Here is a 25,847-nt window from a genome sequence, read left to right on the forward strand (position 1 = left end):
TAATTAAAGAGGACCTTTCATAGGTACAAAGAATATGAACTTATTAGTAGTAGGCTGCATAGAGCGGCGCCCAGGGATCTAAGTGCACTTACTATTAGTCCTGGGCGCCGCTCCGTTCACCCGCTGTGGCCCCCGGTATTTTCAACATTCAGAGCAAGGAGGAGGAGACGCCAGTGTCTGTCCTTCCCCCTGACAGCAGCGCTGACCAATCACAGCGCAGAGAGAGGGAGTTGTTTTTTTCTTCCTCTCCCTGCGCTGTGATTGGTCAGCGCTGCTGTCAGGGGGAAGGACAGACACTGGCGTCTCCTCCTCCTTGCTCTGAATGTTGAAATTACCGGGGGCCACAGCGGGTGAACGGAGCGGCGCCCAGGACTAATAGTAAGTGCACTTAGATCCCTGGGCGCTGCTCCATGTAGCCTACTACTAATAAGTTCATATTCTTTGTACCTATGAAAGGTCCTCTTTAACTCCTGTCGGCAGCGGTATAACAGACCCGGCACCTGGCCTCAATAACAGGGCATGCGATCTGTGGCACCTGAGGGGTTAATTACCGCAGATCGCATGCCCTGTTATTGAGGCCGGGTGCTGCCGGGTCTGTGATACCGCTGCCTATACTTATGTTTTACATTCATTGGTGGCGCAGTGGCGACAGCTCCTCCCCTCCTCCTCCCTGCTATCTGCCCATTGGTGGTAGTGGCGGCCGCGTCACAGTGGAGAGGGAGGGACTCCTTCCTTCTCCACTGACTGTGCTACGAGAACATAGGCTGCACAGGATCGCGGCGGTAAAGTCGCAAATGGCGACAAGACTAAAAAGTCTTGTCGCCATCTGCAAATTTGAAGGCGCATTGGCGACCGTTTAGGTCGCCATCTGGAGCCCTGTAATTACCATAGATAATGATGTAATGTGACATCATCAGAACCTCTCACCTCTCCAGTCACATCCCCTGTAATTACCATAGATAATGGTGTAATGTGACATCATCAGAACCTCTCACCTCCCCAGTCACATCCCCTGTAATTACCATAGATAATGGTGTAATGTGACATCATCAGAACCTCTCACCTCCCCAGTCACATCCCCTGTAATTACCATAGATAACGGTGTAATGTGACATCATCAGAACCTCTCACCTCTCCAGTCACATCCCCTGTAATTACCATAGATAATGGTGTAATGTGACATCATCAGAACCTCTCACCTCTCCAGTCACATCCCCTGTAATTACCATAGATAATGGTGTAATGTGACATCATCAGAACCTCTCACCTCTCCAGTCACATCCCCTGTAATTACCATAGATAATGGTGTAATGTGACATCATCAGAACCTCTCACCTCCCCAGTCACATCCCCTGTAATTACCATAGATAATGGTGTAATGTGACATCATCAGAACCTCTCACCTCTCCAGTCACATCCCCTGTAATTACCATAGATAATGGTGTCATGTGACATCATCAGAACCTCTCACCTCTCCAGTCACATCTCCTGTAATTACCATAGATAACGGTGTAATGTGACATCATCAGAACCTCTCACCTCTCCAGTCACATCCCCTGTAATTACCATAGATAATGATGTAATGTGACATCATCAGAACCTCTCACCTCTCCAGTCACATCCCCTGTAATTACCATAGATAATGATGTAATGTGACATCATCAGAACCTCTCACCTCTCCAGTCACATCCCCTGTAATTACCATAGATAACGGTGTAATGTGACATCATCAGAACCTCTCACCTCTCCAGTCACATCCCCTGTAATTACCATAGATAATGGTGTAATGTGACATCATCAGAACCTCTCACCTCTCCAGTAAGCAGGAAGAGTATCTCTAGGGTAAGATTTACTATCCTCTCCGCCATCTTGTCCCCGTCTCCATCCATTATCTGGTACTGATGATGTCATCGGACAATCCTATATCACAGGAACCTGAATGGAAGAAGAGGAGTCAATGTAGAATCCGCATGAAATCCCATAGAAATGCTTATAATGACCGGAGATTATGAGGGACATTTGGGGAGAAATCAGAGGAGATGAGGTCTTCTCTCTATTGTCTGGACTGATGACTAGAAGATCTCCTAGTTCCTCCATGTTTGAGGTCACAGCAGTGTAAAGTATGGTGCACCCTCACACGACCCCTACATACAATCCCTGGCTGAAGTGATGATACACCCGACCAATACGATGTTTGAGGAGACCGTGGCTCGCCGGTGAGCGCTGCAGTCTTCTCGCAGGTCACCAAGCGCCGTCTTTAGTAAAGTGGTTGTGCTTGATATCGCAGCTGTGACCGGTGAAGGTGACATCACATGGCCTTGGAAGAGGCGTAAGAGGTCACCGAGCGCAGCAGCCTCTTCATACAGCTGATCGGTGGGGTCCCGGGAGTAGGAGCCCCCCGATCTCATGACCTATCCTGAAGATCGGTCATCAATATGATAATTCCAGAAAGCCCTTTGACACCAGTACTTTATAAGAGGGTCTACAGGAATGTCCAGTTCACCCGGAGGAAGTCTTCTGGGCGAACCGGAGACAAGGAGGGAAGACGCCGGTGATGGCGGCTGGACCGGTCATGGAGGGACAGGAAGAAGATTTCTGTTCTTCCTTCTTGATCCAATTCATCTCTAGTTCAGGTCAAATGTTGACCAACGACCCGATTCTGGGGCCGGAGCCAGACTTTGTTTTTTCGAAGGCCCCAATTGACATAATAAATTGTCCCCCAGCAGCTCGAGACCAGATCAGGTTCATCATTCACATGGAGGCTGCACCGGAAGGAGCGGAACGTTAGAACTGCCTGAGCTGTATCTGCAGGACTGACTGGACAGTGAGGGGAACTATAACCTGTGACCACGTAGGTGTGGACTGGGCGGAGCCCCCACGTGGCCTGCAGCATGTGGGACACGCCCTGCGCAAGTTACAAACCAGGACACGAGAAGATGGAATATAAAGAGGGGTCTAGAAAAGCAGCGCGTGGCTCTGCATCTCCAGCCTGGACGGGACCCCTAAGGGCCGGACCTGGTGAGATATAAGGGGGGGGGGTGTTCCGGTGACGGCCATTAATCGGGGGGGGAAGCTGAATGGTCCACGGGTCATGGACCTCACAGCCAAACAGGACAGTTACCTAAACAGGACCTCACCCTCCCGGCTGGTACAGAGGGAACCCCAGTGTGATAGGGATGATGGGCAAGTAGTCATGGAGCGGACCATGGGGAACCTCCTCTCTGATTGGTCGTCTATAGTCACATGGTATTTAAAAAGCTGGAAGCAGCAACTGTGAACAAGTAACATTGGATTCTACGGATTTTACATTTTAACGGGAATTTTTAGATGTTTAACCCCTTCATAATAGGGACATTTTCCATTTTAAATTTTTTACTCCCAGCCTTCCCGGAGCCAGAACTTCTTTATTTTCCCCTTAACATAGATGACGAGGACGTTAACATCGCCGGACGAGGACTTGTTATTTGTGGGACCAGTTGTACTTTGTAATGGCGCCATTTACGGTTCTACACAATGTAGTGGGAAGCGGGAAAATTCCAACTGGGGGATAAAAAAATAAATAAAATAAATAAAATAAAAACCCCACACAATTCGGCCAGTTTTCTGGGTTTTGCGGCTCCAGGTGCCGTGGCCACGAGCCCCGGTGGACGTGGCGGCTGCTGCTGGATCGGTCCCTGCCGTATAAACATGTCGCTGGTTTTATCCCGTTTTCAGCTTCTCCCTGTGACTTGTGGCTGGATCGGCGGCTCCTCCTCCAGGTCTGTCATAGGACGTCCACTGGGAGACCCTCCCCCGCAGCAGCACCAACCCCGTCACTTCCAGCAGACTGCGGGGAGGATCCTGCGGCACTCATAACAGACAGCACTACTGAAGCACCAGCTGCGACAGACATCACACACTGCACTACTGAAGCACCAGCTGCGACAGACATCACACACTGCACTACTGAAGCACCAGCTGCGACAGACATCACACACTGCACTACTGAAGCACCAGCTGCGACAGACATCACACACTGCACTACTGAAGCACCAGCTGCGACAGACATCACACACTGCACTACTGAAGCACCAGCTGCGACAGACATCACACACTGCACTACTGAAGCACCAGCTGCGACAGACATCACACACTGCACTACTGAAGCACCAGCTGCGACAGACATCACACACTGCACTACTGAAGCACCAGCTGCGACAGACATCACACACTGCACTACTGAAGCACCAGCTGCGACAGACATCACACACTGCACTACTGAAGCACCAGCAGCCACAGACATCACACACTGCACTACTGAAGCACCAGCAGCCACAGACATCACACACTGCACTACTGAAGCACCAGCAGCCACAGACATCACACACTGCACTACTGAAGCACCAGCTGCCACAGACATCACACACTGCACTACTGAAGCACCAGCTGCCACAGACATCACACACTGCACTACTGAAGCACCAGCTGCCACAGACATCACACACTGCACTACTGAAGCACCAGCTGCCACAGACATCACACACTGCACTACTGAAGCACCAGCTGCCACAGACATCACACACTGCACTACTGAAGCACCAGCTGCCACAGACATCACACACTGCACTACTGAAGCACCAGCTGCCACAGACATCACACACTGCACTACTGAAGCACCAGCTGCCACAGACATCACACACTGCACTACTGAAGCACCAGCTGCCACAGACATCACACACTGCACTACTGAAGCACCAGCTGCCACAGACATCACACACTGCACTACTGAAGCACCAGCTGCCACAGACATCACACACTGCACTACTGAAGCACCAGCTGCCACAGACATCACACACTGCACTACTGAAGCACCAGCTGCCACAGACATCACACACTGCACTACTGAAGCACCAGCTGCCACAGACATCACACACTGCACTACTGAAGCACCAGCTGCCACAGACATCACACACTGCACTACTGAAGCACCAGCTGCCACAGACATCACACACTGCACTACTGAGCACCAGCTGCCACAGACATCACACACTGCACTACTGAAGCACCAGCTGCCACAGACATCACACACTGCACTACTGAAGCACCAGCTGCCACAGACATCACACACTGCACTACTGAAGCACCAGCTGCCACAGACATCACACACTGCACTACTGAAGCACCAGCTGCCACAGACATCACACACTGCACTACTGAAGCACCAGCTGCCACAGACATCACACACTGCACTACTGAAGCACCAGCTGCCACAGACATCACACACTGCACTACTGAAGCACCAGCTGCCACAGACATCACACACTGCACTACTGAAGCACCAGCTGCCACAGACATCACACACTGCACTACTGAAGCACCAGCTGCCACAGACATCACACACTGCACTACTGAAGCACCAGCTGCCACAGACATCACACACTGCACTACTGAAGCACCAGCTGCCACAGACATCACACACTGCACTACTGAAGCACCAGCTGCCACAGACATCACACACTGCACTACTGAAGCACCAGCTGCCACAGACATCACACACTGCACTACTGAAGCACCAGCTGCCACAGACATCACACACTGCACTACTGAAGCACCAGCTGCCACAGACATCACACACTGCACTACTGAAGCACCAGCTGCCACAGACATCACACACTGCACTACTGAAGCACCAGCTGCCACAGACATCACACACTGCACTACTGAAGCACCAGCTGCCACAGACATCACACACTGCACTACTGAAGCACCAGCTGCCACAGACATCACACACTGCACTACTGAAGCACCAGCTGCCACAGACATCACACACTGCACTACTGAAGCACCAGCTGCCACAGACATCACACACTGCACTACTGAAGCACCACTGCCACAGACATCACACACTGCACTACTGAAGCACCAGCTGCCACAGACATCACACACTGCACTACTGAAGCACCAGCTGCCACAGACATCACACACTGCACTACTGAAGCACCAGCTGCCACAGACATCACACACTGCACTACTGAAGCACCAGCTGCCACAGACATCACACACTGCACTACTGAAGCACCAGCTGCCAGACATCACACACTGCACTACGACGCAATCACACACTGCACTACTGAAGCATCAGCTGCCACAGACATCACACACTGCACTACTGAAGCATCAGCTGCCACAGACATCACACACTGCACTACTGAAGCATCAGCTGCCACAGACATCACACACTGCACTACTGAAGCATCAGCTGCCACAGACATCACACACTGCACTACTGAAGCATCAGCTGCCACAGACATCACACACTGCACTACTGAAGCATCAGCTGCCACAGACATCACACACTGCACTACTGAAGCATCAGCTGCCACAGACATCACACACTGCACTACTGAAGCATCAGCTGCCACAGACATCACACACTGCACTACTGAAGCATCAGCTGCCACAGACATCATACACTGCACTACTGAAGCATCAGCTGCCACAGACATCATACACTGCACTACTGAAGCATCAGCTGCCACAGACATTATACACTGCACTACTGAAGCACCAGCTGTGACAGACATCATACACTGCACTACTGAAGCATCAGCTGCAACAGGCATCACACACTGCACTACTGAAGCACCAGCTGTGACAGACATCAGACACTGCACTACTGAAGCATCCGCTGCCACAGACATCATACACTGCACTACTGAAGCATCAACTGCCACAGACATCACACACTGCACTACTGAAGCCCCAGCTGCCTCAGACATCATACACTGCACTACTGAAGCCCCAGCTGCCTCAGACATCATACACTGCACTACTGAAGCATCCGCTGTGACAGACATCATACACTGCACTACTGAAGCACCAGCTGTGACAGACATCATACACTGCACTACTGAAGCACCAGCTGTGACAGACATCATACACTGCACTACTGCCTGCGGCCCCCGGTACCTGCTGCTCATGCCGGGGCTCTCCCTCCCGCTGTCCGGACATCAGAGCCTCTTTACAGGACGTTTCCAGCAGAACTTCCTCTTTCCCTCAGGTTCCTGGAGGTTTCCTCTCCCAGCATGCTTTGCGGTGTGACGTCACAGGGCTGGCCCCGCCCGGCACACTGGTCAGTCAGCACTAGCCCCGCCCCCTACACCTCCGGCGGCCATGTTAGTACACCCAGACATGGCTCCTGCGGAACCTGAGGGAAAGAGGAATTTCTGCTGGAAACGTCCTGTAAAGAGGCTCTGATGTCCGAACAGCGGGAGGGAGAGCCCCGGCATGAGGAGCAGGTACCGGGGAGCCGGGAGCCGCAGGCAGTAGTGCAGTGTATGATGTCTGTGGCAGCTGGTGCTTCAGTAGTGCAGTGTGTGATGTCTGTCACAGCTGATGCTTCAGTAGTGCAGTGTGTGATGTCTGTCACAGCCGATGCTTCAGTAGTGCAGTGTATGATATCTGTGGCAGCTGATGCTTCAGTAGTGCAGTGTATGATGTCTGTGGCAGCTGTTGCTTCAGTAGTGCAGTGTATGATGTCTGTCACAGCTGATGCTTCAGTAGTGCAGTGTATGATGTCTGTGGCAGCTGGTGCTTCAGTAGTGCAGTGTATTATGTCTGTGGCAGCTGATGCTTCAGTAGTGCAGTGTGTGATGTCTGTCACAGCTGGTGCTTCAGTAGTGCAGTGTATGATATCTGTGGCAGCTGATGCTTCAGTAGTGCAGTGTATTATGTCTGTGGCAGTTGATGCTTCAGTAGTGCAGTGTGTGATGTCTGTCACAGCTGATGCTTCAGTAGTGCAGTGTGTGATGTCTGTCACAGCTGGTGCTTCAGTAGTGCAGTGTGTGATGACTGTGGCAGCTGATGCTTCAGTAGTGCAGTGTGTGATGTCTGTGGCAGCTGGTGCTTCAGTAGTGCAGTGTATGATGTCTGTGGCAGCTGGTGCTTCAGTAGTGCAGTGTATGATGTCTGTGGCAGCTGGTGCTTCAGTAGTGCAGTGTATGATGTCTGTGGCAGCTGGTGCTTCAGTAGTGCAGTGTATGATGTCTGTCACAGCTGGTGCTTCAGTAGTGCAGTGTGTGATGTCTGTGGCAGTTGATGCTTCAGTAGTGCAGTGTATGATATCTGTGGCAGCTGGTGCTTCAGTAGTGCAGTGTATGATGTCTGTGGCAGCTGATGCTTCAGTAGTGCAGTGTATTATGTCTGTGGCAGCTGATTCTTCAGTAGTGCAGTGTATTATGTCTGTGGCAGCTGGTGCTTCAGTAGTGCAGTGTATGATGTCTGTCACAGCTGGTGCTTCAGTAGTGCAGTGTATAATGTCTGTCGCAGCTGATGCTTCAGTAGTGCAGTGTATGATGTCTGTCACAGCTGATGCTTCAGTAGTGCAGTGTATGATGCCTGTCGCAGCGGATGCTTCAGTAGTGCAGTCTGCTGGATGTGACGGGGTTGGCGCTGCTGCGGGGGAGAGTCTCCCAGTGGACGTCCTATGACAGACCTGGAGGAGGAGCCGCCGATCCAGCCACAAGTCACAGGGAGAAGCCGAAAACGGGATAAAACCAGCGACATGTTTATACGGCAGGGACTTTAACCCCTTAAGGACCCATGACGTACATGTACTTCATGGGGATCGGGTGGGTGCAGGAGCTGTCACTGATAGCGGGACCCCTGCCGCATGCGCAAGCATCCGTGAAATAAATGATGCCGATGCATTAACCCTTGATGTGCCGCTAAAACATGATTTATTAATTTTTTGTTTCAAAAATGAAATAATTGTGTAAAACTTACATAAAAAAAAAGTTGTCATATTAGGTATTGCTGCGTCCGTAATAACCTGCTCTATAAAAATATCACATGACCTAACCCCTCAGGTGAATACCATAAAAAATAAAAACGGTGTAAAAAAAAAAAAGGTATTTTTTTTTCACCTTACGTCACAAAAAGTGTAATAGCAAGCGATCAAAACGACAACAATAGTTCCAATCAAACCGTCATCTCATCCCGCAAGAAATGAGCCCCGACAGTCGCTCAAAAAACTACGGCTTTCAGAATGTGGAGACACTAAAGAATCATTTTATTTCAAAAATGCTTTGTTATGTAAAACTGAAACAAACAACCAAAAAAAGTAGTCCTATTTGGTATCGCCGCGTCCGTGACAACCTGCTCTATAAAAATACCACATGATCTAACCTGTCAGATGAATGTTGTAAATAACAAAAAATAAAAACGGTGCCAAAAACAGCTATTTCTTGTTACCTTGCCGCACAAAAAGTGTAATATAGAGCAACCAAAAATCATCTGTACCCTAAACTAGTACCAACAAAACTGCCACCTTATCCCGTAGTTTCCAAAATGGGGTCACTTTTTTGGAGTTTCTACTCAAGGGGAGCATCAGGGGGGCTTCAAATGGGACATGGTGTCAAAAAACCAGTCCAGCAAAATCTGCCTTTGAAAAACCGTACGGCGTTCCTTTCCTTCTGCGCCCTGCCGTGTGCCCGTACAGCGGTTTACGACCACATATGGGGTGTTTCTGTAAACTTCAGAATTAGGGCCATAAATAATGAGTTTTGTTTGGCTGTTAACCCTTGCCTTGTTACTGGAAAAAATTGATAAAAAAATGGAAAATCTGCCAAAAAAGTGAACAAAAAAAATTATGTTTTCTACTCAATTTTACCAGTGTCCTGAAGTAAAATATGTGACGAGAAAACAGTCTCAGAACGGCCTGGATAGGGCAAAGCGTTTTAAAGTTATCACCACATAAAGTGACACTGGTCAGATTAGCAAAAAAATGGCCGGGTCTTCAAGGTGAAATAAGGCCGAGTCCTGAAGGGGTTTTTGCATTATTATTTTTTTGTATATACGACAGGGACCGATCCAGCAGCAGCCGCCACGTCCACTGGGGCTCGTGACTACGGCACCTGGAGGCGAACTTGGAACTATAAAACGGGTATAAAAAAAAAAAATTCAAATCACCCCCCCTTCCCCAAAATAAAAAGATAAAAAGTACATAAACAATGAAACAACACACGTCGCGGGCGCCTCCACCTGAGGAAACGCCGTCACTATTAAATATATACAAAGATTTAGCGCACACAGCGCCGCACACGTCATGGCAGTCAGAAGACGGGGATGCAGAGAAAACATCAGTAATAAAACACAGAAAACCGGTATAAATGTGGTGTCGCTGTAATCGCACCGAGCGGAGGATGAGGGGAACCGGCAGGAAACGCTGGGACCGCAAAACCCAGAAAACTGGAGGAATTGTGTGTGTGGTTTTTAGTTTTTTTATCCCCCAGTTGGATTTTTCCCGCTTCCCACTACATTGTGTAGAACCGTAAATGGCGCCATTACAAAGTGCAACTGGTCCCACAAATAACAAGTCCTCGTCCGGCGATGTTAACGTCCTCGTCATCTATGTTAATGGGATATAAAAAAAGTTCTGGCTCCGGAAGGCTGGGAGTAAAAAATGGAAAATGTCCCTATTATGAAGGGGTTAAACATCTGAAAATTCCTGTTAAAATGTAAAATCCATAGAATCCAATGTTACTTGTTCACAGTTGCTGCTTCCAGCTTTTTAAATACCATGTGACTATAGACGACCAATCAGAGAGGAGGTTCCCCATGGTCCGCTCCATGACTACTTGCCCATCATCCCTATCACACTGGGGATCCCTCTGTACCAGCCGGGAGGGTGAGGTCCTGTTTAGGTAACTGTCCTGTTTGGCTGTGAGGTCCATGACCCGTGGACCATTCAGCTTCCCCCCAATTAATGGCCGTCACCGGACCCCCCCCCCCCCTTTATCTCTCACCAGGTCCGGCCCTTAGGGGTCCCGTCCAGGCTGGAGATGCAGAGCCACGCGCTGCTTTTCTAGACCCCTCTTCATATTCCATCTTCTCGTGTCCTGGTTTGTAACTTGCGCAGGGCGTGTCCCACATGCTGCAGGCCACGTGGGGCTCCGCACAGTCCACACCTACGTGGTCACAGGTTATACTTCCCCCTCACTTTCCAGTCAGTCCTGCAGATACAGCTCAGGCAGTTCTAACGTTCCGCTCCTTCCGGTGCAGCCTCCATGTGAACGATGAACCTGATCTGGTCTCGAGCTGCTGGGGGACAATTTATTATGTCAATTGGGGCCTTCGAAAAAACAAAGTCTGGCTCCGGCCCCAGAATCGGGTCGTTGGTCAACATTTGACCTGAACTAGAGATGAATTGGATCAAGAAGGAAGAACAGAAATCTTCTTCCTGTCCCTCCATGACCGGTCCGGCCGCCATCACCGGCGTCTTCCCTCCTTGTCTCCGGTTCGCCCAGAAGACTTCCTCCGGGTGAACTGGACATTCCTGTAGACCCTCTTATAAAGTACTGGTGTCAAAGGGTTTTCTGGAATTATCATATTGATGACCGATCTTCAGGATAGGTCATGAGATCGGGGGGCTCCTACTCCCCGGACCCCACCGATCAGCTGTATGAAGAGGCTGCTGCGCTCGGTGACCTCTTACGTCTCTTCCAAGGCCATGTGATGTCACCTTCACCGGTCACAGCTGTGATATCAAGCACAACCACTTTACTAAAGACGGCGCTTGGTGACCTGCGAGAAGACTGCAGCGCTCACCGGCGAGCCACGGTCTCCTCAAACATCGTATTGGTCGGGTGTATCATCACTTCAGCCAGGGATTGTATGTAGGGGTCGTGTGAGGGTGCACCATACTTTACACTGCTGTGACCTCAAACATGGAGGAACTGCCCTGATAAGATCTTCTAGTCATCAGTCCAGACAATAGAGAGAAGACCTCATCTCCTCTGATTTCCCCCCAAATGTCCCTCATCATCTCCGGTCATTATAAGCATTTCTGTGGGATTTCATGCAGATTCTACATTGACTCCTCTTCTTCCATTCAGGTTCCTGTGATTATAGGATTGTCCGATGACATCATCAGTACCAGATAATGGATGGAGACGGGGACAAGATGGCAGAGAGGATATTACATCTTACCCTAGAGATACTCCTCCTGCTTACTGGAGAGGTGAGAGGTTCTGATGATGTCACATTACACCATTATCTATGGTAATTACAGGGGATGTGACTGGAGAGGTGAGAGGTTCTGATGATGTCACATTACACCATTATCTATGGTAATTACAGGGGATGTGACCGGAGAGGTGAGAGGTTCTGATGATGTCACATTACACCATTATCTATGGTAATTACAGGGGATGTGACTGGAGAGGTGAGAGGTTCTGATGATGTCACATTACACCATTATCTATGGTAATTACAGGGGATGTGACTGGAGAGGTGAGAGGTTCTCATGATGTCACATTACACCATTATCTATGGTAATTACAGGGGATGTGACTGGAGAGGTGAGAGGTTCTGATGATGTCACATTACATCGTTATCTATGGTAATTACAGGTGGACATGGCTGTAGAAGTGATGGACTCTGGAATGTACATGGTGACATTTATTATTATGTCTTCAATGAACAGGATTACTCCATGGTGAAGAAGACGTCTAGTAATCTGATACATGAGAAGAACAATGAGAAGATCCTAGAAGTCGTCCACAAGATGATGGAGCTGCTGACTGGAGAGGTGACACCGCCGGGAATGCGGGGACATTATACAGTCACAGCACTGGAGGGGTCTGGGTGATGACGGTGTCATTGTGTTGTCAGGTTCCTATAAGGTGTCAGGATGTCGCTGTCTATTTCTCCATGGAGGAGTGGGAGTATTTAGAAGGACACAAGGGTCTGTACAAGGAGGACAAGATGGAGGAGGACCAGCCCCTCACATCTCCAGGTAACAGACAGGACTAAATACAAATGTCCTGGAATTCTCTGTCTGTAAAGTCTGAGTCCAGTCTCTGTGTCTCCTGCAGAGAGATCCAGTCAGAGGACAACACCAGAGAGATGTCCGCGTCCTCTTCACCCACAGGATGGTCAGGTAACGTAAATTTTCCCTATCACTGGTCTCTGCTGCGTCCAGTGATTGGCTGCAGTGGTCACATGCCCCCATCAATGGGATGTTGATTCCCAGAGTCCCAGTACCTGCGGAGGCAGTCGTGGAGTGATGAAGCCGGCAACCAGCGGTGGGGATCAGATAAGTATGAACCCACCACAAGTCCGGTCACTCTGAAGGGATCTGTTAAAAAAGGTTGAAGTTGGATGATGACCCCTTTAACGATCTTTTGTGGCCATGTAAAATATTTCTTGCAACTTGTCCGACTGTCCTGTAACTTACAATATTTGCTTCACAGATTTTATATCATGGTGAAGATCTGCGCAATATTAATGCTACAGAGACAGATGTGAGGGGCGATGAGGAATACAAGGAGGAGATCCCTACAGAGACAGATGTGAGGAGCGATGAGGAATACAAGGAGGAGGTTCCTACAGAGACAGATGTGAGGGGCGATGAGGAATACAAGGAGGAGATTCCTACAGAGACAGATGTGAGGGGCGATGAGGAATACAAGGAGGAGATTCCTACAGAGACAGATGTGAGGGGTGATGAGGAATACAAGGAGGAGATCCCTACAGAGACAGATGTGAGGGGCGATGAGGAATACAAGGAGGAGATTCTTACAGAGACAGATGTGAGGGGTGATGAGGAATACAAGGAGGAGATCCCTACAGAGACAGATGTGAGGGGCGATGAGGAATACAAGGAGGAGGTTCCTACAGAGACAGATGTGAGGGGCGATGAGGAATACAAGGAGGAGGTTCCTACAGAGACAGATGTGAGGGGTGATGAGGAATACAAAGAGGAGATTCCTACAGAGACAGATGTGAGGGGCGATGAGGAATACAAAGAGGAGATTCCTACAGAGACAGATGTGAGGGGCGATGAGGAATACAAAGAGGAGATTCCTACAGAGACAGATGTGAGGGGCGATGAGAAATACAAGGAGGAGACTCCTACAGAGACGGTTGTGAGGGGTGATGAGGAATACAAGGAGGAGATTCCTACAGAGACAGATGTGAGGGGTGATGACCAGTGTGAGGAGGACATTCCTACAGATAAGAGCCCAGGTGAGTAGTGACCACTAAATGAAGTAGAGATGAGTCTGTAACTGTAACGACCCTGAACTGGACTTCCCCTATATCCGGCGCCTTCCCCAGGTACCTAGTGTCCCCCAGTACTTATAGAGATACCCCCAGGACTTATAGTAGGACCAAACTGTGTAACAGTCGGACCGTCCCATGAAGAATAATACAAAGCACATATCAGATATAGAACTCATCAGTAGATGACTGGACCAACATAGGGATGGTAATCAGATGGTGAAACAAACGGATGATGGGGGTTATATGGTGAGCGGATGATTGAACAGACAATAAGTGACCCTGAATCTTTCCCTAGATTTGTCCTGAAACGCTGACCCCCAATACCATCACTGACCCTAAAGACATTCCTATGGAAAACACTAATCTGTAAAACTGACCCTAAAACAAACAATAGGAGGACACTAAGACCTGTTTTAGTCGTTCATTAGGTCATCGGCAGCACATTTACACGGGCCGATTGTCGAGAATGAGCATTCGCAGCTACGGGCATTCCCAATAATCTGCCCAATAATTGACTTGTGTAAATCCACCATAACCATAAGAACAAAGGTTGACCGATGAAGAAAACTAGGAGAAATACTAGAAAATAAAAGGATTACTGGATTGAAAAGCACAGAGCTTACACTATAACCAGCAGCCCCTGCAGAAACTAGGAATATTTACAGCGAGGCTAACCAGTCAGGAGCTCCTCTCCAAGCAAGGTGAGCTACAGAAGAGCGGTCGGCTGAGCAAGAGATCAGCTACTGTATAATACATAGCAACTGCCCCAACATACTAGTAGACAGGAGAAGAGGAAGCAGTAGGAGTGTTCCCGCTGATCCTAGCCCATTACACCAAGGTGTTAACTAGAGGTGGGACGAATCAATTTTTTTTCGCATCTCGAATCCTACGAATCCTGTACATTGTGTGAATGGTGTAAGAAACAAAGTGATCCAAACACTTATGGGGGGGGGATCTGTGGATGGCACTGTGATGGGGGGGATCTGTGGATGGCACTGTTATAGGGGGGATCTGTGGATGACACAGATATATAGCATTTTATGCTATGTGCCATTCACAGATCCCCCCGCCCCATAACAATGTCCCTGCAATGTGAATGACCCCCAATACAGGGGCTGGGGGCCGGCATCTGGATTAGGAATGACAGTGCGGACCGGTACAGTCCCTGTATTCTAATGCACTGGCCCTGCTCACTGTTGTATAATAAAGATTAAAATAGACAAATCGCCAGGACCAGATGGCATACACCCCCGTATCCTAAGGGAATTAAGTAATGTCATAGCCAGACCCTTATTTCTGATATTTGCAGACTCTATACTGACAGGGAATGTCCCACAGGATTGGCGCATGGCAAATGTGGTGCCAATATTCAAAAAGGGTCCAAAAACTGAGCCTGGAAACTATAGGCCGGTAAGTTTAACATCTGTTGTGGGTAAACAGTTTGAAGGTTTTCTGAGAGATGCTATTTTAGAGCATCTCAACGGAAATAAGCAAATAACGCCATATCAGCATGGCTTCGTGAGGGATCGGTCATATCAAACTCATTTAATCAGCTTCTATGAGGAGGTAAGTTCTAGACTTGACAGCGACGACTCAATGGATGTCGTGTATCTGGACTTCTCCAAAGCATTTGACACTGAACCACATAAAAGGTTAGTATATAAAATGAGAATGCTCGGACTGGGAGAAAACATCTGTATGTGGGTAAGTAACTGGCTGAGGGATGGAAAGCAGAGGGTGGTTATTAACGGTACACACTCAGATTGGGTCACTGTTACTAGTGGGTACCTCAGGGGTCAGTACTGGAGGGGTCACTGTCACTAGTGGGGTACCTCAGGGGTCAGTACTGGAGGGGTCACTGTCACTAGTGGGGTACCTCAGGGGTCAGTACTGGAGGGGTCACTGTCACTAGTGGGGTACCTCAGGGGTCAGTACTGGAGGGGTCACTGTCTCTAGTGGGGTACCACAGGGGTCAGTACTAGAGGGGTCAATGTCACTAGTGGAGTACCTCAGGGGTCAGTACTGGAGGGGTCACTGTCACTAGTGGGGTACCTCAGGGGTCAGTACTGGAGGGGTCACTGTCACTAGTGGGGTACCACAGGGGTCAGTACTAGAGGGGTCACTGTCACTAGTGGGATACCTCAGGGGTCAGTATTGGGCCCTATTCTCTTCAATATATTTATTAATGATCTTGTAGAAGGCTTGCATAGTAAAGTATCAATTTTTGCAGATTACACTAAACTGTGTAAAGTAATTTACACTACAGAGGACAGTATACTGTGTATATATACTACAGAGGACAGTATACTGTGTATATATACTACAGAGGACAGTATACTGTGTATATATACTACAGAGGACAGTATACTGTATATATACACTACAGAGGACAGTATACTGTATATATACTACAGAGGACTGTATACTGTGTATATATACTACAGAGGACAGTATACTATACAGGGAGTGCAGAATTATTAGGCAAGTTGTATTTTTGAGGATTAATTTTATTATTGAACAACAACCATGTTCTCAATGAACCAAAAAAACTCATTAATATCAAAGCTGAATATTTTTGGAAGTAGTTTTTAGTTTGTTTTTAGTTTTAGCTATTTTAGGGGGATATCTGTGTGTGCAGGTGACTATTACTGTGCATAATTATTAGGCAACTTAACAAAAAACAAATATATACCCATTTCAATTATTTATTTTTACCAGTGAAACCAATATAACATCTCAACATTCACAAATATACATTTCTGACATTCAAAAACAAAACAAAAACAAATCAGTGACCAATATAGCCACCTTTCTTTGCAAGGACACTCAGAAGCCGCCATCCATGGATTCTGTCAGTGTTTTGATCTGTTCACCATCAACATTGCGTGCAGCAGCAACCACAGCCTCCCAGACACTGTTCAGAGAGGTGGACTGTTTTCCCTCCTTGTAAATCTCACATTTGATGATGGACCACAGGTTGTCAATGGGGTTCAGATCAGGTGAACAAGGAGGCCATGTCATTAGATTTTCTTCTTTTATACCCTTTCTTGCCAGCCACGCTGTGGAGTACTTGGACGCGTGTGATGGAGCATTGTCCTGCATGAAAATCATGTTTTTCTTGAAGGATGCAGACTTCTTCCTGTACCACTGCTTGAAGAAGGTGTCTTCCAGAAACTGGCAGTAGGACTGGGAGTTGAGCTTGACTCCATCCTCAACCCGAAAAGGCCCCACAAGCTCATCTTTGATGATACCAGCCCAAACCAGTACTCCACCTCCACCTTGCTGGCGTCTGAGTCGGACTGGAGCTCTCTGCCCTTTACCAATCCAGCCACGGGCCCATCCATCTGGCCCATCAAGACTCACTCTCATTTCATCAGTCCATAAAACCTTAGAAAAATCAGTCTTCAGATATTTCTTGGCCCAGTCTTGACGTTTCAGCTTGTGTGTCTTGTTCAGTGGTGGTCGTCTTTCAGCCTTTCTTACCTTGGCCATGTCTCTGAGTATTGCACACCTTGTGCTTTTGGGCACTCCAGTGATGTTGTAGCTCTGAAATATGGCCAAACTGGTGGCAAGTGGCATCTTGGCAGCTGCACGCTTGACTTTCCTCAGTTCATGGGCAGTTATTTTGCGCCTTGGTTTTTCCACACGCTTCTTGCGACCCTGTTGACTATTTTGAATGAAACGCTTGATTGTTCGATGATCACGCTTCAGAAGCTTTGCAATTTTAAGAGTGCTGCATCCCTCTGCAAGATATCTCACTATTTTTGACTTTTCTGAGCCTGTCAAGTCCTTCTTTTGACCCATTTTGCCAAAGGAAAGGAAGTTGCCTAATAATTATGCACACCTGATATAGGGTGTTGATGTCATTAGACCACACCCCTTCTCATTACAGAGATGCACATCACCTAATATGCTTAATTGGTAGTAGGCTTTCGAGCCTATACAGCTTGGAGTAAGACAACATGCATAAAGAGGATGATGTGGTCAAAATACTCATTTGCCTAATAATTCTGCACTCCCTGTATATGTGTTGTCCATACAGGCCTCGGGTACCTTTTGATTGGGCTGCCATGCCACCTAATAGGATTTCGGCTCCCACCTCCACTGCAGGTTCCTGGTCCTCCTGACACCTCAGTGCAACGACTCTTCTAATTCTAGGGACAATTATTTGAATGTTCAGTTGGCTGTAAGAGTATGGGGGCTTAGTCATAGATCTCAGCCATGGAAGAGGAATGTTATTTCTTCCAACATTTTATTACTGGGACCACTGGCTGTTTCTACTGGGTTCTCAGAACAGAAGTATTCCCACTGCTATGTCAGTACTGTACCTTGTATTTGATCTTTGTCTTCCTGGCCATTTACTGCTGCTCTTACCCCCCCCCCCCCCCCCCCCCCCCCGAGACGGCGGTGTCCCAAGGCACTAGGCGATGTCTGTCTGTCCGCTACACATAATTCTGCTGCCAACAAGATGCCATTAAACCTCTCAGTGAAATCCTGCACTACCCCCAGCAGCTGTGGCCTAATAGTTCTCTCCGGGTTCTTCCCTCCACCTCTCGGTGCTCTGCTAGTATAGGCCATTACTTGCTCACTGCCATCTTGAATTTGGGTCAGGATTGCCCCCAGCCTCTCCAAGCTTCCCTCAGTATACAGGGTAAAAGGCTTGGTGTGGTCAACATAGACCAGAACGCGGGAGAGACCAACAATCTCTTCATCGGTGGGAAGGCCTGATCTGCCTTAGCTCCTTGAGATGAATTCAGGTAACACTTCATATAACAAGGAGAGAAACTGCGTCTTAAAGACTGACTTGGCCGTGATTGTCACTTAGGATCCAGTAACCACTAGGTAGGACAGTAAGGCCATTTTATGTCTTTGCATTAAAATTTTTTAATCCCGGCTTTCTCGGAGCAATTATGACTTAGAATTGGATTATTTTCTTTTTAAGTGCAGTTACCCCACAGTGCGGGGAATTTTGATTTTACTGCGTTCCCTACATGCTAAAACTGAATAATGGAAGCACTCACTAGTATTCGCTTTATAAGATGCACTGACATCCCCCCCCCCCCCCCCCCCCACACACACACTTTTGGGGAAAAAAATACGTCTTATATGTGGGGTCCTTGATGTGGGGTCTGTAGAAAAGGTCACTAACTGAACAACCCCTTTAATTGTTTGACCACCTGATATCCCACAGCGCTGATCAGAAGGCTGGAGTTGTCACCTGTTCTTCCCTTTGTGAACCCATTCAGCAGGACTGGACTTTCAGGGCAGAGTCTAACAGCATTTCCACAGTCTAATAAAAGCAGGTCACCAACCCTAAATACTGGTTGCCTCTGGCCGGTCCTATATACTAAGAGATTCCGGATAATTAAGCAATCGCCCCCACTCTGCTCGGCTTCCCAGCTGTCCGTGACAACCTGCCACAATTTCCGACTACCATTCTGCTCCTACTTAAGACTCCAGCACTGCCCCCCACCCATCCTCTAATGGTCCCCTTGCTGACTCCTTAGGGAGCACATTAGCGGGGGCATAGTCGGGGTCTGACATGTAGCATATAGAATGCATCGGGGAAGCAGGGACGGTCTTGTGGAGGGCACTGGTGACAACTCTATTGCTCTCCCCTTTTACAGATCTCCCAGTGCCCCCTTATTAGTGACTCTGCCACAATTATTTACTTATAATTCCTGATCCTCACATGCAGTTTTCGAGCTCTTGCTAAAGAACGGAGGGGTCGTTCCACTCAGTATGATTAACTCTAACAAGCAGTAAGCCTGGTTTAATAGGGTTGATCCTGCTGACAGATGCTGTTTAGAGGGAACCTATCACTTCTGTGCTGGCAGTCAGTACTTTTAGATTACTGATAGGCCAAACCCCACAGCACATGCCAGCGCTGGGAGGGAGATAAGTCTGATAAGGCTCACTACCCCCACCGTCCGCCTCCTCCCGACATTCACTGGCAAGTTTTTTTCCAGTTGTGCATAGGAAAACCAGCCAGTCTTGGTCCAGAGGCAGGGGAGGGTAGAGGTAGTCACTTATCGGACTTGTCTCCCTCGCAACCCTGGTGCACACTGTGGGGTTCGGCTTGTCAGTACTGGCTGCACAGATGTGACAGACCGCTGACATCACCGGGCCTGTGACTACACTATGCTGCCCCCTGTGAGGGCCACGTACTACAGGTGACAGGTTCCCTTTAATGCAGATTATTTTATACAAAGGATTTTAATAGAGAATTGTAATCCGGCCTTACGCTGACTCCATAGCCATGGCTTCCTCATACATCACCGCACTGTTCCTCTCCACTGCCCTGCACTAAAGCGCATTTTTATATGTTAAAAAATATCAGTATTATTTAAAAAATTTATATTCGTTAAAAATTATTTTACAAAGTATTGTTCTTGGCAGATGACTGTACTGGGAGCTCGGAGGGACAATTGATATCTACAGATTATAATGCAGATGATCCGGGTGTCACATCAGATACGTATGAAGATTGTGCCATTATCCCAGATGTACCATCCACCCTTCACAGCAAAACTGTGTCATCTGATCCTTTAAAACAAATCCAATCTTCTGATTCATCACAGACTGTTAACCAGAATGCAAGCCACAAAATGGGTGTGGGAGCCCAAAAAGCTCAGAAAGGGAAGAAGTCATATCCATGTTCAGAATGTGGGAAATGTTTTACTCAGAATTCACACAGGGGAAAAGCCATATTCATGTTCAGAATGTGGGAAACGTTTTGGTTTGAAATCAGTTCTTCTTCAACATGAAAAACATCATGCAAGGAAGATGCCGTATCCATGTTCAGACTGTGGAAAAAGTTTTACTCACAAATCAGAACTTGAGAGGCATCAGAGGGTTCACACGGGAGAGAAGCCGTTTTCATGTTCAGAATGTGGGAAATGTTTTACTCAGAAATCTTCTCTTGTTGTCCATCAGAGAATTCACACAGGGGCGAAGCCGTATTCATGTTTAGAATGTGGCAAATGTTTTACTCAGACATCAAGTCTTAACAAACATCACAGAAGACATACAGGAGAGAAGTCATTTTCATGTTCAGAATGTGGCAAATGTTTTGCTCAGAAATCTTCTCTTGTTTTCCATCAGAGAATTCATACAGGTGAGAAGCAATATTTTTGTTCAGAATGTGAAGAATGTTTTGCTAGAAAATCAACTCTTCTTTTACATCAAAGATGTCACACCGGGGAGAAGCCATATTCATGTTCGGAATGTGGGAAATGGTTCTCTCAGAAATCAAATCTTGAGAGCCATCAGAGAATTCACACACGAGTGAAGCCATATTCATGTTCAGAATGTGGGAAATGTTTTACTAAGAAATCAAGTCTTGAGAAACATCAGCAAATTTGCACAAAGGAGAAGTCGTATTCATATTAAGAGTGTGACTGATATTTCGGATCTTCAACATCAAAGAGGTCACACAGGAAAAAAAGCTATAGTCTTGTTAAGAATGTTTATATTGTTGGGTATTCAAAAATTCTCACAGGAAAAGCCACTTTCATGCAGGGAAATATTTTACTGACAAATCAAGTTTTGAGGGACATCAAGAATTCACAGAGGGGAGAAGCCATATTCCTGTGCAGAATGTGGAAAATGGTGTGCTCTGAAACCCATTCTTCACCATGAAAGCCATCATACAGGGGAGAGGCCATATTTGTGTACGGACTGTAGGAAATGTTTTACTTACCAATCAGATTGTGTTAAACATCAGAGAATGCACATAGGGGAGTAGCAGATTTAAGACCTTTCCAACACTTGCCTTACATGTATGGCAGGTTTTGGGTATTTAACGACATCTGCCTTAAAGGGATTCTGTCACCAGGTTTCACCCCTGTCAGCTAAACATATGCTGATGTTCAGGGCCTCATCAGGATTCCTAATGTGGGCTTCTAAATGTGATCCGTAGCCTTATTTTGCTAAAAAACAGGTTTTGCTAACCTGTCACTCAAAGAAATAAGGTGCCCAAGGGGATGTCAAGGGATGCAAGTTGCCGGCCGCACCCACGGCCGTTCGTGCCCAGCGCCGCCTATCCAGACTTCTGCACCGCCTCTTAATCCTATGTGCCGCCTCTCGCTCTCCCTCCCTCCCCCCTCCTCCTGTTGTAAGAACTTGCGCGTGCGCACAGGGCTCTGAGAGGCTGGTGCCAGAGTGCAGGTCATACCTGGGTTGAGCGAAGTGCCGGCGCATGCGCACTTCGCTTTAAGAAGCCAAATCAAGAAGTCTGCACGGGCGCATCAGGCAGAGCCCTGTGCACACGCGTAAGATCTTACAGCAGGAGGAGGGGGGAGGGAGGCGCTGGGCACGAACGGCACCTTGACATCCCCTTGGGCACCTTATTTCTTTGAGTGACAGGTTAGTAAAACCAGTTTTTTAGCAAAATAAGGCTACAGATCACATTTAGAAGCCCACATTAGGAATCCTGATGAGGCCCTGAACATCAGCATATGTTTAGCTGACAGGGGTGAAACCTGGTGACAGAATCCCTTTAAAGACAAAGTGATTAAAATCTTAATAAAAAAAACATCAAAAAGTCACATATACCATAAAATTTTATCAATAGAAATTGTAGCTCTCCCCGCAAATAAAGAACCTTTACACAGCCCTGTAGACAGATTTTTTTTTTGAGTATTAAAACCTAGCACAATATAAATCGCTGTAATCTTACTAAAACATAGAATAAACACAGAACCCATAAAACAATGGGTCAACTGCATTTTTTATTATTTCTACCCTATCAGTATTTTTTTCCAGATTCCCAATAAACCATGTGGAATAATAAATGAAAATATTTGAAAGTTTGTCCCTCAAAAAACAAGCCCTGCTACAGCCGTGCGACTGGAAAAACAGTAAAGTTATGGCATTTGGATCGTGGGGAAGATAAATAAAAAGAGGAAAATGGTTGTAGTGGGAAGGGGTTCTAAAATAAAGGAAATGTGGTGGGTGTGGAGCTCCCCTATAGTATGCTTTCTGCTTAGAGATGAGAGAATTTGTTTAGCTTTCCCAAAAATTCATCTTCCGAATCTCTTAAAATGGTGTCCTCAATCTTGTCGGGGATATAAAGCAAAATGCTTTATATAAAAGAAAGGATCAAATCAATTTAAATTGATCCTTGAGGTGGACATATAAACACCTCAAAAAGAGTTCGATCGGTTATTTAATTATATTGTGCAATCAGTAAAATGATTTATTATACAAAATTTAAAATACTATTTAAGATTAATCAATGTGAAACTCAATAATCTGCAATGATACACAGTGATATACAGTACCCAAAATACCAGCATGTACACAGTACCTCTCAGACAAAAGACTATAATATAATCCGTCTCGACCACAATTTTTTGATCTCAAAACTCAATAATAAAAAGTATCGAAACAAACCCTTGCTATGCTAAAAATATGACAAATCTCATATATCAGTAGTATTGCCCCAAAACTTATAAATTATGAAGCCTGGTATTGACCATGGATTGAAATTATTCCAATCGGAGGGTTTTCTCTGAAAATCAATATTAAATCTTTTATTCAGTAATATACATTTTTACTAAATATTGACAATATTGATGTAGCGCCTTTTAATACTAAGCATCCGCACTAAGCAGGGAGTTGAAAAAATATCAGGCTATTTAATTTCTATCAACACTACACAGAATAAAGTTATACATTAACGAAAATGCAGATTATATGCAGAATCTAAGGGAAGTCAGCACTAAGGTACGTTCTAGTCATTAAGATCTTTCTCCTGGGTTTTCTTTTCTTTCTTTGTTTTTCTGTGTTTCTGTATCCTCTGTTCTTGTGGTACCCTTTCCCTCATGTGTGTGTGGGTTATGATCACAAACTTATCAGTTAGACACACCTTACATTCCTAGCTTGGAGTTTTCCAATCGTCAGCTAGGCGTGCACATATGATAAGGACTGTGATGTCATTGTATTACCCAAAATGCATTTCTGCTGTTGGTGTAATGTTACTCATTTACCCCTAAGTGACACACTTACCAAAGCTATTAGTATCATCCTAGTAAGTATTAGTATCATATTCACGTTTGGCTTTATCTCACATTCTATACACATGACCTCTGGAATTTAATTCAAAGCTAGAGGGATTAATTCTGACACGTTTTACCAATTAAGGGCAGACTTCTAGGCGCTCTTTGAATGTTTCTCACATTGTTAAATTCATGTTACAGATAATATGATGAGCTTGTTTTCTCACAGAGTTATCTGTGCCTCCTCTGCTACACCAACTGTTAATTGATTGTTAGTAAAAATACCACATCTTTCCAGATACTAAATAACAAAATCAATACTCAAACTGTTTTAATCATATAATAGGAATATATGCGTTCCTAAAAATATATATATACGATAGATACATAAACATCCTTAATTAGACTTAACAATATAAAATAATACATATGTCTTATTGATTTTCTTATACAAAACTAAGGTTGATTATAAGTGTATATAGATGTGACAACCACCCGCCAATCCCGTCGTACTATGCCACAGTTGCCATACAGGTCTCGTCCACTAGAGACTTCTGGAGGTGAATCCACTGTGAGCACTGTAGACGTTTAAGATTGCTGCCACCACTCTTAGTATTGAATCGGGGAGAAGAGAACCCGGCTAGCTAATCCTAAAGGGACGAAACGGGTATTTGCAACCTAGCTTACCAAATTAACAATGTATAAAAATAAGACAAATGCGGTAGTATGTCTCTTCTGAGGACAGAGTTCTTACCATAGACCAGGTAATCAGGTAACAAGGGCAAAACTGGAATCATTAAATCGTTAGTTTTATTTTAAAAACTACACAAAAAATATACATTGAAACTGACAGATAAATACCTGCCAGTCGAACAGGTTGGTTGAATGGAAATAGGTAAGAGATGGAAAAGAGTAGAATGTCTGTAAGTTCAGAATTACCATGGTAGGGTCCAGCAAGTCTTTGCAAGGAATAATCCAAGATGACTGTGTGCCCGTCGCCAGCGGGTGGTTGTGATGTTAATTGACTTTAGATGGTAGGTCAAGGACCAGGACCTGAGTGGGTCACTGTGTTTTACCCACTCTGTAGCTGGGAGTGGCTATGACACGTACAAGCCCAGTCCTGTGTAATTGGAAGAGGGGCAGTTCTTGCCCTGAGAGGGAGAAAATCTGGCAGAATCTTGGCTTTGCCAGTTTCTCTGTACCCGTCAAATTAAGAAATAAAGTTCATATTTATGATCGGGACAATTTTACGCATCATCTGATACCAAATATGACTGGAAGATAATACAGGGTGCCTGAGAACCTTTATATCTCAGAGCGGGAATTTCCAATTAACTTGCGGATTTCCTGGAAGATGTGTTAGAAGAACTGAAACATTTTCTGAAGAGATTGTTCATTTCGTATTTTCCTAACCCAGGAAATATGGAAAAAATATGAAGTTTATGGATTGGAGGTGACCTTAAGGTCATCTTCCTTCTTGTACCAACCAGCTGTGTGATAAGGATCAGTCCTTCTCTTTTGAAGGTCTGACCAGGCTTAAGGAGTGTGAAAACTCATGCTGTGTTGGGGCTGCTCAGACTAGAGAGAAGGCCCGTTTATGAGGTTTTGTCATGATAATATCAGATGGATGTATAACCTGACAGGGGATCAGTAGGAATCTTTGGCCAGGGTTTGCTAATTAGACCAACCAAAAAGAAAAACTCAGAAAAAATGCATGCAATAAACTGGGGTCTAGCATAAATTACTATAAACTACAAATGGGCGTGGTATTAAAAAGCAGGAAGTGCTCAACCCCATATGCAG

At 46.4% G+C, this 25,847-nt stretch overlaps 3 protein-coding genes across 3 annotated transcripts in view; 2 read left to right on the top strand and 1 right to left on the bottom strand.

Annotated features, from left to right (window-relative positions):
* The window catches only part of LOC122937813 (zinc finger protein 420-like), a 28,196-nt gene extending 21,117 nt beyond the window's left edge, over positions 1–7,079 (bottom strand). The window contains exons 1-2 of the mRNA XM_044292909.1: positions 6,949–7,079; positions 1,812–1,935 (exon numbers count right to left, since the gene is read on the bottom strand). Coding sequence (XP_044148844.1) covers positions 1,812–1,889 — 78 coding nt within the window. The 5' untranslated portion in view covers positions 1,890–1,935; positions 6,949–7,079. The remainder of the gene's footprint in view (positions 1–1,811; positions 1,936–6,948) is intronic.
* The window catches only part of LOC122939542 (zinc finger protein 316-like), a 124,849-nt gene extending 105,040 nt beyond the window's left edge, over positions 1–19,809 (top strand). The window contains exons 8-12 of the mRNA XM_044295608.1: positions 12,464–12,568; positions 12,652–12,775; positions 12,855–12,919; positions 13,233–13,386; positions 19,742–19,809. Of these exons, the coding sequence (XP_044151543.1) occupies positions 12,464–12,568; positions 12,652–12,775; positions 12,855–12,919; positions 13,233–13,386; positions 19,742–19,809 (516 nt within the window). The remainder of the gene's footprint in view (positions 1–12,463; positions 12,569–12,651; positions 12,776–12,854; positions 12,920–13,232; positions 13,387–19,741) is intronic.
* LOC122937821 (gastrula zinc finger protein XlCGF71.1-like) lies at positions 14,032–21,879 on the top strand. Its single transcript, XM_044292917.1, has 2 exons — positions 14,032–14,744; positions 20,443–21,879. The coding sequence occupies exon 2, from the start codon at positions 20,638–20,640 to the stop codon at positions 21,433–21,435; it is 798 nt and encodes a 265-aa protein (XP_044148852.1). The 5' UTR covers positions 14,032–14,744; positions 20,443–20,637; the 3' UTR covers positions 21,436–21,879.
* Positions 21,880–25,847: the final 3,968 nt, after the last annotated feature.

The sequence above is a fragment of the Bufo gargarizans genome, chromosome 5 (assembly GCF_014858855.1).
Source record: "Bufo gargarizans isolate SCDJY-AF-19 chromosome 5, ASM1485885v1, whole genome shotgun sequence".
NCBI classification, from domain to species: domain Eukaryota; kingdom Metazoa; phylum Chordata; class Amphibia; order Anura; family Bufonidae; genus Bufo; species Bufo gargarizans.

Excerpts from the sequence above, each read along its gene's own strand:
- LOC122937821 (XM_044292917.1), top strand. The coding sequence starts at position 20,638 with ATGCAAGCCACAAAATGGGTGTGGGAGCCCAAAAAGCTCAGAAAGGGA.